At 39.1% G+C, this 18,408-nt stretch overlaps 1 protein-coding gene across 2 annotated transcripts in view; it reads right to left on the bottom strand.

Moving 5' to 3' along the window:
* Nucleotides 1–3,631: 3,631 nt before the first annotated feature.
* The window catches only part of LOC118411329 (neuropeptide FF receptor 2-like), a 28,895-nt gene continuing 14,118 nt past the window's right edge, over nt 3,632–18,408 (bottom strand). For both annotated transcript variants that reach the window (XM_035813542.1, XM_035813543.1), the window contains exons 2-5: nt 6,805–7,293; nt 6,264–6,363; nt 5,216–5,321; nt 3,632–4,764 (exon numbers count right to left, since the gene is read on the bottom strand). In XM_035813542.1, the coding sequence (XP_035669435.1) occupies nt 4,096–4,764; nt 5,216–5,321; nt 6,264–6,363; nt 6,805–7,078 (1,149 nt within the window). In that variant the 5' untranslated portion in view covers nt 7,079–7,293 and the 3' untranslated portion in view covers nt 3,632–4,095. The remainder of the gene's footprint in view (nt 4,765–5,215; nt 5,322–6,263; nt 6,364–6,804; nt 7,294–18,408) is intronic.

The following is an 18,408-nucleotide window of genomic DNA, read 5'->3' as shown; positions in this document are numbered from 1 at the left end:
AAGAAAAATAGAGTTATACAAATGATGATACATAGTCGAGCAGATGGTCAGAGCTCACATACGGATAAAGTACTTAAACGTGGGTATTAATCATATCTTAATGGATCAACCTATACTAACAGAGACTGATAGAACTGTTAGAATACAATAACGAAACCTGTACATGACGTAGCGCTACCAATTCCGTATCTGCATCTGTATCGATATAGCCGGTATGATCACCCTTCGGCTCAACACATCAGCTTCGAGGGGCAGATTTGCAATCATGGTGCACTGTCAACTCTCGTCCAATCCGAATCAGGTGCATATCGAGGCGTGCTTAAAAAGCTAGCTATACTTTTCATAAAAAACAAAGAAAGACAGATGTCATGACTCTCATCTACACAAAGCAATGAAATAGATTTGCACACAGTGACATATACAACAGAATAAACTCCTGAAGCTAAAGCAACAAAGAAAACGGACGTATTTCATAAGTAATTCAACACCTTCGTTTTCATCATATTTTTCTACCTCGCACGACAGCTTGTGTATTTTGAAAGTAGCAGCTGTCAAATCTATCTTTGTTATCTAAAGTAGATTTGGTGATTCGAGATTTGAAACTCATACTATTTGTTTTAGGAAGGTTTGATCCAAATAAACGCCCCCCTGCACTGGCACCACGTTTTTGCGTTAAAACACTATTGCCATCCTTTCTCAAGGAAATGATCTAATCTCCAAGCAGATCCTACGGTGCCATAAGATAGTATCAAAGTTGTCCAAGGAGTGTATACGTAGCCGGCTAAGGGATTCAAACGGGCACCGGAGGTTTGATACGGGAAGTTTGATACTATACATTACGCACCATGGATCTGGTTGGAGATTAGAAAAAATCTTGCGATAATTGGTAGTGGTACGTTACTTCTATTGATCATGTTTCAAACGTGTCACTCTTTGTTGCTCTTACATTCTATCTTAACAACAACACACTAAGTTACATATTTACATAGGACCTTACATATATACATAGTACATACATGACGTATTTTACAATTAAGATTCTGATATAATGATATAGCCTAACACACCAGGCACATTTTGACAACATCCTAAACCTTTGTTACGACATAGAGATAGGAAAATCGTCGAAGACCGTATTCTATTTATTTCTACATCGACACTTAGAATACTCATATGTTATGGATCAAATGTTTGGATATGATAGAAACACTTTCACTAGTCATAACTGTACTCATCTTGTCAGACACACTGCCATTGTAAATGTTGCGTTCGATTCTTTCTACGGAACAATGCTTTATGAATACTTTACGCGTGCTGAAAGATCGTATTTCGTGTAGTGATACTCTATGGTGTTTTGGTTTGGACAAACATGTCGATATTTAAAAGATAGAGACACAGAATCTAGCTAGTTCCTCTCTATATCACAATTTCAGTATCAACATTTGTCCAAACATCTCATCTTCAAACACGAACTGTATACGTACGTTAACGTATACTTGTTTTATGAGGGAAGAATTGACAAAGAATTGCCATCAAGACGTAGCGGACCTAGCGCCATAATCAAGTCAATCTGAAAATCAAATTGAAAGGACGGATAACTATATCAATTTGGTCACAATTTTTTGGGGGTGAAACAGCAACCCTTATCATTTTCTATTGTCAAAACATAGCCCAATCTATCAGAAATTTACGCTGCATTAACTACCAAGTTAACGGTAAATTAGTTTTTTTCGTGTTCTATGCGGTTTTGTATGTAACTTGACTATACGTCGAGGTGCTTATTATCGCTCACTTTGGGTTATGTCCACCTGTGTATCATGGACAAGCCGGCGGAGAAATTGTTACAGACCATGCGCTGTTCTTTTTAGAAGAGCTGATATTTCTTCACTTGGCTTTGTCCGAGCTTTTTCAAGGTGAATGGCGTTTTGAATTAATCGGGTGACATTCAAAGACACTGGACACAAAGTACTGCATGTGCGAACTTTGAAGGCACAACTATGACCTTAAATTTTTTACGTCATTGTCATTTATATTCTTATATACAACTATCATAATGATTTACATATACGTATGTATGATAAGGTCTACGACCTTACTAACGTGTTCTCATTTTCGAGGTATTTTTGTATACGTACCATATGAGTTACCATAATAGCTAATGTACATTTTTAGGCCATGTGTGTAGCTTAAATAAGCTCTGCCAAAAACTAGATGTATATGTTACCATTAGTTTTGACCAATGATAGAATCTAATGGAAACCTGCGCTTTCCTGATAAAAATATACTTACTGATAAAAAGTTCCCTTAGATATGCATGCGCAGTAAATTACATTGTTGGTAATATGGGTAGATAAAACACACCCGGACATGTATAAACCATGGTTGTAGACTGGAACATTTTACAAGTCAGGGGTTTTCACCTCTGACATATTACCCACAATTCATCTCGCTGCAGATGCGTACTTATTATTTTGAATCCCTTTACTGTCGTAGTGTGTTTCTCGTTTCGAGTTGATGATGTTTTTATTATTTGTATTAATCTATAGTTTATGTTATCTATGGAATGCTTCATCTATTATCATACGTACTTTGTATATACATTTCTGTCTTATTATTGTTAATTGTTTATTGTGAACGATCAAGATTTCAGCTGCACATGAATTTGTCATATGATTCATAATTATTTATTTACAGTGTTGTTAGTGTATGGCGTTTTATTGTTCTCTTTATCTTTGCCCTTCCAGAATTTAATTACGTCATTCATGTTTTAGCTATTGTATTTTGTAAGTCATTGAAAATTATTTTTGACATACTCAAAATGTTGGCGTTCTGTAAACATTACCATTTGCCAAATGTATAAAACGGACTGAATGCTTTTCGGTCGTTTAGAACAACAAAATCATGCGGCAACATTCTACGTCCAGTAGAGTCCATTCCAAAGACTCCATGAGGGTTTTTAGGCGATATTTATAATTAGTCTGAATTATTTTGAATAAAAGAATATCTGAGCCACAATAATTAGATTATTTTTTAAAAATTGACTGAGAAAGTACTCATATATTTGAATTCCTTTGAATATTTGAGAAACATTTTGAAAGTAACTGTACAAAAATATCTTTATTTACAATAATTGTGAAACCTCTGTGTGATTATTTCACATTTACAAATATTTACAAAAAATGGTTAACCTCGCCAAATTGTTAAATTAGTTTATTGCCCCCATAAAAGTAAGCCCTATCGTTGCATCTGTATATTTTCAGATTTCACAGCTGGGCACTGGTGGATCCTTTGTGGTGGGCCATTGTTTCATGGCACCCAACCATACTTTGCAAGGATGTGTGAATTGCTATCTTCCCAGCCCACTGAACCATTTACAAAAAATGGTAGAAAATGGTAGATAATGGTAGAATGCTGTTATCATTATTTAGAAACCATTAGAAGTATCCAATTCCACACGATGAATATTTCCAAAGTTTTACAGGACCAGGGAAATATTTATAAAGTTGAAACAGTGTTACAAATATTTCTGAAGTATCAAATGTCCTAGACATATAATTACAAAACTTTAAAATCAATTCTAAACAATGGCCACAAACATCCGCATGGTGTCTTGGAATGGACTCTGTTGTACCTTTTAGTAATTCACAAGCTGCTGTTTTCTTAAAAATGATTCCTTGAATTTTAATAACCACTCCCAAAAATTCAGGACTCATTATTTGAACAGCATGTACTGTATCATATTGACACGAGGGTAAAGAAAGAGAGTTTATATCAAAAAGAATTTAGATGACAACGTCATCGCATTTTCCAACAGAAGGCAATTATTTCGGACGAATTAACAGTAAAAAATAAGCCTCCTCGCGGATCTAACTGCCTTGAGCTGTTAAACGGCCCCTGACTTGCAAACCGTTCTTGTCTCCACATGCTTTACATAAGTCCAGATGCACATACGGCCTCCGTCAGTCGGCTCGCATGACAAGATTAAGAATAGCATCAGGGGCCTTCACTTATGTAATATGGCCAGCTATGGGCAGTTTGATTTTTGAACGGGCTTATCTTCTGTAGCTGATTAGTAGTTATCTAATCAGTAGTCATTCAATTAACGTCGGGAAGACTTTTGTTCCGAGTCTCGACCACAAGACCCCGTTGCTTCGGAGAGACCCCCGGCCGTGGGCTTCTCGATGCAGAACGAGGGTTCGGGCTTCTCGAGTGATGCCTGTTGGTGTGTGCCCCGTTGGCGTTGCTCATGTCTTGTAGAGCACCGACTCCTCGCCGCGACAACAGCAGCGTCTTGAAGGCTGTCCGGAAGTTCTGGTTGAAGTATCCGTAGATGATCGGATTAACCGAGCTGTTGAAGTAGATCAGCCAATGAGCAACGGGATAGATGTAGACCCAGATGATGTTCTGCCTGTCTGCTGACAGCGTGGCGTAGTCGTTGATCATGGTGATGACATGGATAGGTAGCCAGGATATGGTAAACAGGATCACCACCGTTAACAACATCTTAATAACTCTCACCTTCTTGCTCATGGCGAGAGATTTGGCTTCCTTACTTGCCTTGTCACCGCCCGGGGTAGGCTTTATCCACACGCTGTAGCCGATGCGGACGTACAGGTACATGATGACCAGGAGGGGGCAGATGTAGCAGAGTCCGAACAGCACGGTGGTGTAAGCCTTGCGCCAGTAGGGATAGGGCTCCTCGCAAAGATGGAGGAGGATGACGTCTCCCTCCCGGGGCCAGCGTCCCTCTTGGATCAGGAGGATCTGGAGGGAGAGGCATATACTGATGATAATGACCTATAGACTTATGAGCTGAATCTGTTTTACCATTCGCTAGGGGTATCAAGTAATGTGGATGTCACTAAGAATTTTGATTAACAACATTAGCTGACAGCTGGTTAAGCACCATGCGCGCTCACACACACACACACACAAACATACACTCAGAGCACCCGGGAGGAATGTTACTTTGGCCTCGGGCTAGGCTTAGGATTGAGTACAAAATGTGACGTCATCCTGCTAACTTGTTGAATACCTGAGAAGTTATTTACAGTTCGGATTTTTTTTACCGGACTATGTGCTCTTCGTCTTTTAGCCAAATATAAAACCTTGAAATGCATACATACAATTGAACCACATGTTTAAAAAGCTGTCAATGCAAACACCGAACAAGATTTTGTTCTTGGGAGCATTTCCAATGCCTAGTCTGCCGTACCTGGGGTATTGCCACAATGATTGCCAGGATCCAAACTCCAGCAATGACGTACATGGTACGTCTGATGGTGAACTTCGGCTCAGTCGGGTAGATGATGGCGTAGTATCTAGCATGTAAAGAAAAAAAAAAGAATTGGTGATTTCAAAGGTATATAAAGCGGCGGACCCTATATCAAGCCAACGCATGTCACTGCGTGGATGGCTAGAATACAATATCTACAATATCTATGTATATGTGCAATGTTGCCTCACTCAGCCAAACAAACCGACTCACCTATACACCTTTCCATTCTTGTGTGCTGGGTCTTTTTTCATGCAGAAGTTTTACCTGATGCATTTCACATTCTCTCACACATGGTATGGAGCCACAGACTTTGCGTCCCCATGCAAAAGATCTACTGTAATCTTTCAACACTATTGAAGACCTTAAGAGAGGTTCTTGAACCTCCACCCTCTTGATCACACGTATGCCATTCTGCATAAACCCCCATGACATCATGATTCTGTAGGAAGACCGACCGTCCCTTAAACGTTTCCAAGTGATCCCATTTACAATTACAAATGTAGATAATTTCATTCGAGTGAGAAGACATTAAAGACGAAATGGCAGCGCACACAGAAGTGAATGCCGAACCATCTGGGACGTTTCCCACGTAAAGGCCAAATAGGATGTGAAATATCCTTGGAAATTGGAGTAGAAGCAAATAACACAGTCAGTAAATTGTTCAATGATGTGATAGTAGTGCTTTTAGCGTAATGGAAAGTAGGGAAGTGCGCTGATTGACTGAACGGAACACGACCATGGGTTCAAACAGAGGGAAGTTAGACTACATGTACATGTAATGTATTAGATAAAGAAACAACCTTGGAAGCAGTGAAGGGTATGTAACATGTCGACACCTATGACCCATTGTTCAACGTATATGATAAAAACACTAGCGATGATAATTCTAGATAAATGTTAATGTGTGATGAAGTAACACCTTACGTTTGTGTAATTTATTAACCAATTTACCTATATAATCCTCTAGCCATTAAAAGATTCTAACCTGTCCAGTGCAATGGCGACTAGCGTGAAGACGGAGGCGGTCACCGACACAATTTGCACAGCAGGGGACAGCTTACACATCACATCCCCGAATGGCCATCCTGTAAAAACAACGACAAATGTAATGTGCTAGTAACCGTTAAACAATAACATGATTCATTATATTGCAGGACATGCGGTATAGGCCGGGGACGCCAACACTTCTGCAACTAAGTTGGTCCACTGCTAAAAAATTAACGCGTGAAACTGCCTAACTTGATCCATAACTTTAAGCGGTTACTCAGTTTTGACAAATAGTCGTGCTATTCAGTCTAATTTCTACATTGCGCTGTAAATAGCTTTATCAAGTGCTATACTGTACTGCAAAATATATCATACCATATTGTACATGTACTATATGTGAGAAGAATGCGCTATACGTATATGTAGGTGGACTGTTAGTTGCTTTCTTCATCATGGGTTTGAAAGCTGTACTGAAATGTATAATTTCGTATGTAAGTATAACAGGCCATAAGGCATCAAAACCAAGTTCAACACCTTACCTTTAATGATGTTGTCCACCAAGGTGAAGGGCATACAGAAGACAGAGACCAACAGGTCACTGACGGACAAGTTCAAGATGAAGAAGTTGGTCACGTTACGCATGCGTGGAATCTTCAGCACCACGAAGCAGACAAGCACGTTTCCGACTACACACATGGCGAACACGACGAAGTAGGATAGCACGAACACCGAAATAATAGGCACAGTTTGCTTCAAGATAGGATTACTAAAGTCAAACATAGTCACATTGAATGACTCATTCGCCGTCTGCATGTTGACGTTTCAACTGAGTGTTTTTCTTAGTATAAGTGGAAGGCGATTGGTCCTAGAATGGTTCCTTGTGGAACCCCTGGCGCTACTTATTAATATTAGGGTATATGTTTTCGCCAAAACGGTATCTATGTTACAGTCTTCGCTGTTGTGGCTTTTCAGCTCCGTTTGATGCTTTGCTCCAACAGACAGCTAGACGCCATTGACTCCAAAAGGATCTGCGGAAGAAAGATAAACGTATTAGAAAAACTTATTTTCAAATCCCCTCACATCTGCACTGTGCCAGGCACAACTTAAGTGCTCTTTGGAAATGACATTTTGCAGACGGTCATCCTGTAATGCGTTCCAAACTTCAATCTTATCTTGTCGAACAGGAAGAGCTGCAAAAATGAAGTAGAAAGAAGTGAGTGGTTCTTGGCAGGTTCAATCCATGACAATGGAGACTGAATAATGACCTACCTTTCAATAACAAATAAAGTTTTAGGGATAATTCAATTTACCTCCTTAAGTAGCCAAAACATCAAAGCCAAGTATATAAAGCCATGCCTAGATTAGAAAACAGATCGCTTGACGAATTTGATTGATGATGAAAAATCTTTTTCAATTTTTGTGTGTGTTTGTTTTCTCTTCGGCCATCCTTTCATATTTTTACAAGTATAAAACACAAATCCACGCAGCGCGATCGCCGTCTAGTGGATGATCGAATGAGGCTCTAACTGCCATTTATATGATACCAACATTCATATGTGGTCACGAGTTTGCATGTTCACGTTATCATCGAAACGTTGTCGCATTCGTTGTTTTTTTTCCTGATAAATGCTTCACATAACTCGTAATATTCACCAGATGAACTAAAGTAAATATGGAATTTTCCATATACCGCTTCACCAACATTTTCATTAATTTTGCACAATTTGCATCAGCCTCACATGACCAATAAGCTAGATTACAAACCCCCGGTTGTAATGAACTAAAGTTCTGCATGGTCTGTGGATTTATGCAGCAAGAAACCATCGTCGAGAGCAATCCAACAGTACAGCGTAAAGATAATAAGGATGTACAGGAAGCCGAGCTCAAAATAGAAAGCTAGCTATAGCCTCTGGACAGGGTACAGACACGGGTATAAATTGCGGCATCGCTGATCTGCAAAGGAGATGCAAGAGGTTCAATCTTTGTCACAACCTGCTTTGCACCGAAAGGCAACAAATGCGTTAATCGTGACGCAAATGCAAAATGGTGGACATCCTCGCACTTAACAGTGTATCATATGTGACAGCGTGACGCTATGATGCACTATTCTGAATACCATACGCATCATTTAGATAGTCGAGACCTGGAACGGTGGTATGTTCTAGACACACGACTCAAAACAGCTCGGAAAGGATTGCATTAAATGTTGCAGCAGCTTTAGGGTCTCAGTCACATGTGTCCTACGATCGTCGCACGATCGCAAACATTCTTGAGGAATCAATACATGTAACGTAAAAACATTATATATCATTGATATAGGGGTGGTTCGAGGGTTTAAAGAAGAAGACATAGATTCAGTTCTTTTGTTACGGAAAATGCTACCTTCTCAGCTCAAGTTATACGACGTCTGTCTAACAGGACAAAAGTTACCTGTCCGGAAGGCACGGATATTTTATTGGCAATGTCACTTCATGTTATAATTGGAAGTCGGAAGTGCTGGTATTATTAGAAACGTTTGGCGAAACACAATGCATAGCTGTAGCATCACTATATTGCCCGTGGAGACCAATTTGCCTAATAGGTGAAATCGTCGTTACAAATATCAGGCTACATTTGTACAATAGAGCAAATAATCATCTGTAACGTCAGGGGAATATTGAACCGCATGTTCCTAGTTTTAGGTATGCTGCAAAATATATCTGCCTGGAAAAGGAAACATATGGTGGGAAGCAAGAGGTATCTCAGGGACATTAACCGATAATTGTTAATTTCCTGATATTACAAAATCAATTTGAATCCATCTGTTGGTAAATATGGGTTTCAGATTTGAATTAGTCGTTCTAATGAGGGCACATCGACTTGATCATATGGATGACATCCACGCGTACTTTCATTTTTGACTGTTTCCAAAAACAAGAGCTAGAGCCACCAAAATTAAAAAAAACTTTTCTCAAAATGTAGTTGGCAACAATTTCATAAAGCTTGGAAAGTTCTCCATTTTTCGTGTTGTCATGACAACAGCTTGTTTTGACGAAAATCGTTAATTTTGGTTCTAAACATGTACTTTTCTGGTTTTCTTGCTACATTACGGCTATTTTATTACATGTATAGTATACAATCTTATGTAAATAAGCCTTGTTTTCTTGATAAGATATACATGAATTATGATAATTTGATGATGGCATCGGACAAAATCAGATTAAGTATAACTAGCTTATCATCCCTTTATATGTGTAACTACCAAGTACTTTGTTTTTTTCATTAAAAACCGTTTAAATCAACGTTTTTAGTCTACGATGTCTTTTTTTTTGCGATTGTTCGTTGAAAAATGTATTTTCAAGTTAGCGGGCGCAAAATGGCGGACCCAACTGGTATATCAAACATGTATGACGTCATTATATGCCGTCATTTTGTCATTGATGTTGCGATTGACAGCAGAAGCCGTAGCGGACATCATTATTCTATGTACCCGTACACTTGTTACATTTTTGCTACATACCTTGAAGTTTTCTGGGAATACCATTTTCTCATGGTTCCATCCAATATAACCACATTGATGACGTCATGATGAGAAAGATATGGAAATTAGGATTGCTCAAGTTTGCCATGGAGTTCTCTCTAATCTCTACAAAAGACATGGAAAGCACCTATCAGGGATCACACCAAAACCAAAGTGTTTAAAGCCTGTACTGAGTCTATTCTACTGTTGTGAGTCATGGGCTATGACAGCAGCCCAGAGCAAAGAATTGAATAGTACTTGCACGAACATGTTAAGAAAGGTGTATAGTGTTACAACAAGCAACTGTACGGCCATGTAATCTGTGGTGTGACAGCGCCCGCTCGCCCTGGCAGGGCATGTGGTTCGTGGTAACGAACCTGCAGGGAGACTGATGGATTGGTTACCATAAGGAAGGCGCAGTGTTGGTCGACCATACATAACGTTATAGACAATGATAGGAAGAGACATTGGACTATCAGGGACTTAAACCAGGCTTACAAATCTATCGAGTTTCTTGAGTGACGTTAATATTGCGTTTCTTAGGTTTCTCTAGTTGCCCACTCAAAATGTTTGGATGCAAGTAATTTTTTTTTCATATATATCAGTACAATTATGCCGAAAGATGAATCAAGCCATTCTGTTTGCCATGTTATCCATGATGTGAACGTGGATAGTTTCCTCTGCTGAATTATGTTATCATTTGGCTTTTTAAACATATTTAAAATGGATTCTACGGCATAAATAATAGTCTCTCTGCTTTCTTCTTATGCACACGCGCACGAGCATACTAATAACCTCGCACGCTAAGATTAATCCTACATCGGTTAGTTTCGCACAAGCCAAGTAACGTGGACTGGTAATGGTCGCAAACCCTTTTGACCTCCATAAACGTTTTAGTGCTTTCTATGTCCACTACCTGGAATAACAACCGGCCTTAAGTGAAATAATCATTTGCCTAATGGTTCTGCAGGGCGAGTGAAACATCCTGTCTTTGATTGTAGATACAGAAAAAGAACATCACAATCGTTATTGCTTTTATCGATTACTCGTTGAAAATAGCATGTTTTAGCAATAGTTGTCCCATTGTTGTTGATGATTCCGTCCTACTTCTAGGTACTCCTAGCCTTGCGTGTGGAAGTAGCAAAAGTCTTTCACGTCTCTTTCTGTTAAGAATATTGTCCTAGCTATTGGTGATTTAAAGAAATCCAAGCTGCTAAAATAAGTAACACAACACCGATCTGTCGAAGAGAATTCTTGAGGAATAATCTGTGGAACCTTTTGATTATGGGTCCCAAAATGAAATCCTTTTTTTTAAACTCCAGCCCTTATTTCAGAGAAAAATAGACAACGCTGAGTTTGTCTGTGAAAGGTGAGAGAAGGCCATTATGGTTTCCCTGCAGAGCATGAGCCCATGTTTTGCGGCAGCTACAATCTGCATCTTTTCGCATCCCCGCTCGCCATGTAACGTTACATTCTCTCATCAACCAACAAAGATAAGATACGAAAAACCCTAACGGCACCGAAGATTGGCTCAACAGAAGGCATAAGCATGCATCAAACAATATGAGCTTGTGAACACTGAGAAGTATTTGCAAAGCCAAGTAGAGTTACTAGTCGGGCAGTCGTGATCTGCAGCCGCCGATGTTCTGTTTTTATCTATTTGATGGATACGTGATGTAAGCGTTTTGAGTTGCAGTGACAATGGTGGAAATAAACACCCGTACACAAAGCCGTTCTTCCATTTGGAGAAAAAATATAATACAGCATAATACAGAAATTGTGGAGGTATTGGCGAGGCAATCCTTATCCACTTCAAGGATGCTTTTATGATCTGGTAAGAGATTGCAATTTACCGATAACTATGACCACCCGCCTCTAGTTGATAAAGGCATCTATATACTTCTTCTTGTTTAGCAGAGTTACCAGTTAGGCAATTGCAAACTTGCGTCGCTTCAAGGATATATAGTTTGAACGTCAAAGAATCGACGTATAAACAGTATTAATGTAGACGTCTCCGGAAGTACTTAGACGAATACGTCTTTCACTATATCTGGATTGAACACTAATCACTATCGCAATTTTGAGTTTCCATATCAGAGGCATACATCAATAGCTTCAACCCAAGAGGATGTATTCTTGATGATAATTTTTCTAGCGAAATGTATCATCTCTGTTTTAATAACCTTAGTTTTCTTTCTTAGAGTGAAGAACTAAAACCAAGGTCATTAATCGTCTGGTCCCTGCCGTAGCTGATTTCGACGTTATGTATATTGTACGAGTACATAACGACGTTATGTATATTGTTGAGTACATGAATCAGTACAAAGAGGGTAAAACTGTAACAAAAAGTCACTGGATAACAAATTTTATACACAACCAGATGTTTTATTGACACAAAATAGATGTGCAGTATAACTACTTTACATTTGGGACCCGCGTTGTAAATATTTTTATATATGCCAATATCTAACGTCTGGGACCGCATTAAAAAATGTGTAAATACGTAACGTTTTGGACCGCATCTGCTAGCAGTGATACCTAGCTGCAGCGCGTAATAAATCTGTCAGTGTTACCCCAAGGACGGTGACAGGCGGACAACGAATCGTCAGTCTTGAATAAAACGCTTGGTTCTGTGAAGAGAAGTTTGTTATCTCGTAAAAAATGATGTTTACAATGTACGTTTTAAAGGGCAATCCTTTTTTGTGTGGAGCATCGATCGTTTCAAGCACATTAACTTCAAGAGCTGAACCTTTGGCCGTTGTTTTTCCATAGGGAACCACAAATCAAACAAGGTTTGCTTTGACCTATGAGCTGGTGTCAGACAAGAAATAAATCAAACCTAAATTGCCTTTACATCTTCCTAAATATCAAGGCCACGTCGGCGACGACTAAACAACTGTTGAGAAAATGATCTGAAATCCCTGTGTTAGAACCAATTATTTGTAATTTTGCTCAATCAATAACTTTTAAGAGAAAGTGGCATCAGGCCATTAGGACTTTCAGGAAGCGGAAGCGAAAGAAAGTGACAAAGCTGCATGGAAATGTATTTAAAAGGATACGAAACAATCCAGGTGGATACGAATAACTCGAGAAGACGACTTTAAGAGCTTTTAAAACTAGAGTTCCTCGAACACATATCTTCGCCAAATAAACAATTTCTATGGAAGATAGTTCTTTTTGAATGATTAATGTGTATAAGTCCATATGTTATCTAGTCACATCATGTAGTGGTTGGTTGGATTATGAACATTGTGAGTAGATTAGTCTATTCTGTCGGTGTACATAATGCAGCAAATGTTTTGGCGATGTGAATGAATGTCTTTGCATAATCAGAACAATTTGTACAGGTATGAGGTTACTGTTCTATTTTGTGTTGTCATAATTACTTTCGGAGAGCTGGTTATGTTTTGGGTAGCGTTTGTATGTATGTATGTATGTATGTATGTATGTATGTATGTAGAAACCAGCAAATTGAAGACCGGCTGAATGGATTGAAGTGATATTTGGTATGTGGGTAGGTCTTGGAAACCTGGAAACCACAGGAAGTCACGCCGATATTTGCATTCGTCACTCACCAAACCCCGGCCACTGTAACAGTTGTTCCTTCCAATTTACGGAACTTTTTAACTCACCAAGGGTCATCTAAGGGCCATATGTAAGGATTGCTACGACCCCCGCCTTGGTGAACGTTTGTTTCAATCTCATGAAAATAGAAAGTAAAGTTTTGCAGTCGCGAGTTAAGTCAGAGGTATTTTACAGAGTCCAAGGTTATGATTTCTGCGACTGTCCGATGACAGCCGCCTGTCACCTTTGGCGATTTGTATTTCTCGCAATGATGTCAGTTCTTTCTAGCCGACCTTTCCCTTACAACATGACATCTCTGTTAAGAGTTGAGGAATGCGTGGATAATTGACGGTGACCCTTTTGACCTAAGTGCTGTTCTTCAACATGTTGGGTTTGTCTTGTCCCAGCACTTGGTCACTTGTTGTTTTAACCTAGTTCACAGATGTAAGTACTATGTGTTACAAGCCGTCATTGTTCAATTATGTTATATTACTGACTTTACATAGTACTTATTCGTTTGTTTAGACCCATGTAGTGTTACTGGCACATGGAACACCAAGTTTCATTGCAGTCCATCATAAGAAAATACACCTGAAGTGTCTCGTAGATATTAGCTCTACATCTTTATATCAAGTGATATTCGTCAAGTTCCCTCTACTACATTTTTACCGTTCCCATGATATAGTGTTGCTTTTATTGTTGATCTGTATATAGATATAAGCAACACTTGTATATAGATATGTTATATTTCAACTGCTATGAATCCTTTGCTGTGTGCCGTCGTATTGACATCAATTCAGCAAGCTATTTAATTGCTTAATTTTATAGATACGTGTTGGACACGGTCAGGCTTTGTATTTTGCTAACATGAACCATGACCATTTATAGGCATTTTTCAGCCAGTAGTCTCTACCAGACTCCATCCTGGCGGAATAGTACACGGATGACCTAGTAACATCCCTGGTCAATCAGAATTTCATGCTTCCAAGACAACGTCTGTTTATCAGGGATCCCCTGCTTCCACTGGCTCCTTTGACCTACTTCTTCTCTATTTTTAGACATCTATGGGTCGATTCAAGTCCTTTCAGGTGACTCCGTCACAAGTATTTTTCAACCGTTATAGAAGTTTCCCTAAGTAATTATATTAAATACAGAGTGATTTATATAATTTGCATCTCATTATGTTGATAATCATCCAAAGTACCTACCTACCAAAAACAAAAAATATCCATCAATCCCCTCAGGAGTTATCCATCTAAAAAGTTACGAAATATAACACCCACTGCAATTCCAAACAAGCTGCTAGGGGGCCCAAAATTAGACCATTGACTCCTAGTACCAACAGCTATCCACCAGTAAAAAATCACGAACCTGGCACTTCTGGAAAATTTAGGCGCAAACTTTGATGCTCACTTGCAGTACCAAAACAATTTGCCAGGAGGCCCATTATCGAACTTGACCTTCCTTTCTGTGTCCCCTACCTATCAACCAAATATCATTAACATCCATCAAGAACATCTCGAGTTATCTTGCTTACAGACAAACGCACTTACATACAAAGCCAGCTACAGCACCATAGGTAAAAGGTAGCTAAACCATTCTCGCACATGGCAATCCTTTCCACAGCCGCTACAGACCTGCCAAATATCGTGGAAATCGCCCAGCTACATTTTGACTTATGCCTCCCGAAAAAACACCAAAAAAAATACTAAGCTCGCTAATGTACCATAGGAAAACGCCAGGTAACCCATTTTCGAACTAGGCATGCCTTTAAACAACCGCTACACACCTGCAAAAAATAAAAAAGTTCCATCCACAATTTCTCGAGTTATATCCTGTTGACCTACATACAGACCCAAGTCGGCAAAAACATAAGCTTCTTGGCGAAGCTAATGAGTGCAATGTAGTAGCTACGCCTTCGGAAATGTAAACGTTGGTTAGACAAATGTAGCATAATCTTTAGTCATATCCAGGGGGAATTCCTTGTTTCAAAGATATTATTTTGCTATTACAAATCGTATCCTGGTAATGAATTGTTACTGCAGTAGTAAACCATTTCATTTTAATCGTCGAGATTAAGACCATCACTATAAATTTGCTGACAGTAACGGAGTTTAAAATGCAACACAACGTCATCTATATTCTGGATTGGATATCTCCCAACCCATTTTTTCTATGCAAATAGCAACATGTGATATTCGTTGATCGTTGATAGACTAAGTATGTTTTTCAAAATGAAGAGCCCATAGGCTATTAATATTGGAGTCAGCTCATTCTTAATGAAACTGTCACTGGATATCCCTAAACTAATTCAAAAGGGAAACCCACGTAATAATGGTAGTGAAGACTTGTGTTTAATTAAAACGTTTGATGACAATGATGACAGCCGTGAGTACTCTCTGTTGTTGTTGCACCTCCTCTGAAGAATGATATCGATGTGAGAAGCAATCAAATGACAGCCATCACAATCGTCAGCAGGGTGTTGAAGCATCAGAAGGAAACTTTAAAACACCACATTACCACACGTAAAGTTGTGTCGTGCGTCATTGCTACTAACGTTACATACATCAAATCAATGCAATCAGAAGTTTAGCTTCAAATAAAGACGACATATAAAATGTCTCATATGCACAATTTTATACGCGGTCAGCAAATCAGATTCATGGACTGTCTATGTACGATCAAATATCTTTTTATAGCATTTATGATAATTGTGACGTCAGTTGTATAACGTATATGCGGAATTGTATATCGTAAAACAGCAAACTGTGAATGGATTAACAGATACCTCGGTTATATGAGAAGCACAACAACTTAAAAGCAAATATATCGTGCTTATATCTGCAAGCGTGCGATTTTTACAATGATAATGTCATCATGGTGGCAATGATCAGCGATAACTACGCACATTGTTGATACATAGAGATGGAGACATGAGATAGGGCTGCACCCTAGGGGATTTTGTCATGCAAGACGCACCGATGTTGAGGTAGCTGCAAAATGTGTTACTAAATATGTCACAGTGGTCGAATACAATACATGTATTTATAATGTGTTTCGACAGACCTTGAATATATATGCTCTTACATTTTTGAGAAGTCGAATTCACTAAGTGGATAACAGTTTTGTGCTTGCCTGAGGCCGTATACATGTAATTGTAAACTACTGTTTTGTGTCACTTAAGTCATGTATATATATATTTGTAATAATTGTGCTGTGTGTGTGTGTGTGTGTTTGCACAACAAGGGTCATGGCATTCATTTATTGCAATTATTCCTTATTTGCCATAGGTTTGTACAAACAAATCAAAGACCATTTTTCAAAATCCCCATGTACGTAATGACGTCCAGAACCGATTTGGAAAATTGTGTCTGTTTCTTAACATAATCAGAAGACAACGCAATTTACCAGAGCGATCACAAAACTATAAAAACAAGAGTTCGTAGACCTCAGGCCTGCATGAAATGTATTGGGTTTCTGTAGACCTATTGTGTATTTTTGCCTTTTTGTCTGTGGTACGTGGTTGGAAAAATGAGCTTTTTACTGTGTTGGTTGTGCACCATGCAAAAGTCTGACTCTGAAATTCCATTTTCTGAATTTGTAAGTTTGGACAGGGATGAACATTACTTATTTTGGATTTCTTAAGTATGTAACCAACCACAGTACTTTGAAGTTGTTGAGACGCTACCTTTTTTTGTCTCAGATGGCCCATGCACATGTAGTTACTCTGTCACATGATATACTAATATCTTCCTATTTCAATGTACTGACCTAATGCAGCTGCTAAGTCTCCTTGGTTTGTGTTCTTCCAATGATATTCATTAAAGATTTATTTCTGGGGTGTTATTCACTTGACATCGGAATGTTACTCGCATAATGTGACCAATGATACTTTTATCTGTAGTTCCATAGACATTAGACAACATGAATAGTGGTAGCCCCCATGCAGCAGCAACAGTTAGTCCCCAGGGTGGTATGATATTTTCATTCAATCCATCCAACCCAAACCTAAATCTCCTGTAGTATCTAAGCCAAATTTAACAGCATAATTTACTATGAAAAATGTCCTTGTCAATCCCATTTATAGATGGCAAGCTGCTGGCAATGGAAGCTTTGAAAAGTTCAGAAGCTGTTGTAGTCAAAGCAAACACCCAGCAAACATCCCCACAAACCAATGAGCAGTTGCTTAGAAGGGGAATTTCATCATATATTTGCCGCGACAAAATGCAACAAACGATACTGAATTTAAAACAGAACAAAGCTAAGCCTCCACCACTTAACCCTGCCTGTACCATAGATTAAGCAGGCCCAAAAACCAAGCGAATATGACTAGCCCAAAACAACAAATTACCTGTATACAGTATGGAAATGGCATTACCAAAGAAACAAAAAGAAACACAGGACAAATCATACACATACCTTTCTCTTATGCCCACACTCTATACAGTTCTCCTCCACATTAGAAAATTGCATCTTCTTCTGTTTAAGTTCAAGTTCAACCATGATTGCCAACAGGGTAAAGGAACTTGTACCGGAACTTAAAACTCAGTACTATACAGCTCTAGAAACACCACAAAGAGTAATAAGCAAACTCCAATTATACCTGACCAACAGATATATAATCTGGCACACTCCCGTCATCTGGCAAACTGTCAGTGCCACTAAGTAACCTGATACATTGAAGGTGGCCCAGGCCAGATGATGGTTCTACACCCAACCATAATCTGTTTTTAAAACCAAGCAGATATTGGGAGGATGCCCCAACCACACTAAAACAGGGTCAACCTATACAGTATCAAGTTCAAGCACTAGGAGGCCCAAAATCAAACCTGACCACCAGGACACCACAAACAACTCACGTACCAAATAGCAACACAATGGTACCTTGCGTTCCGGAGATACAGCGCACGCCCCGTGCCCGCACAAAAGGTAACCTAAAATGTCAAGTTCAAGCACCAAGGGCGCCAAAATCAAAATTGAGCATTATTCAGCCACCGCCGACACATGTGCCAAATATCATCGCGCCAAGCACAGCCGTTCAGAAGATATAACTCCGGAAACACCCTCCCGGGACACAAAA

This window comes from Branchiostoma floridae, chromosome 3 (assembly GCF_000003815.2).
Source record: "Branchiostoma floridae strain S238N-H82 chromosome 3, Bfl_VNyyK, whole genome shotgun sequence".
NCBI classification, from domain to species: Eukaryota; Metazoa; Chordata; class Leptocardii; order Amphioxiformes; family Branchiostomatidae; genus Branchiostoma; species Branchiostoma floridae.
The sequence above is the reverse complement of the archived record's forward strand: the minus strand, read 5'-3'. Positions and strand labels throughout refer to the sequence as shown.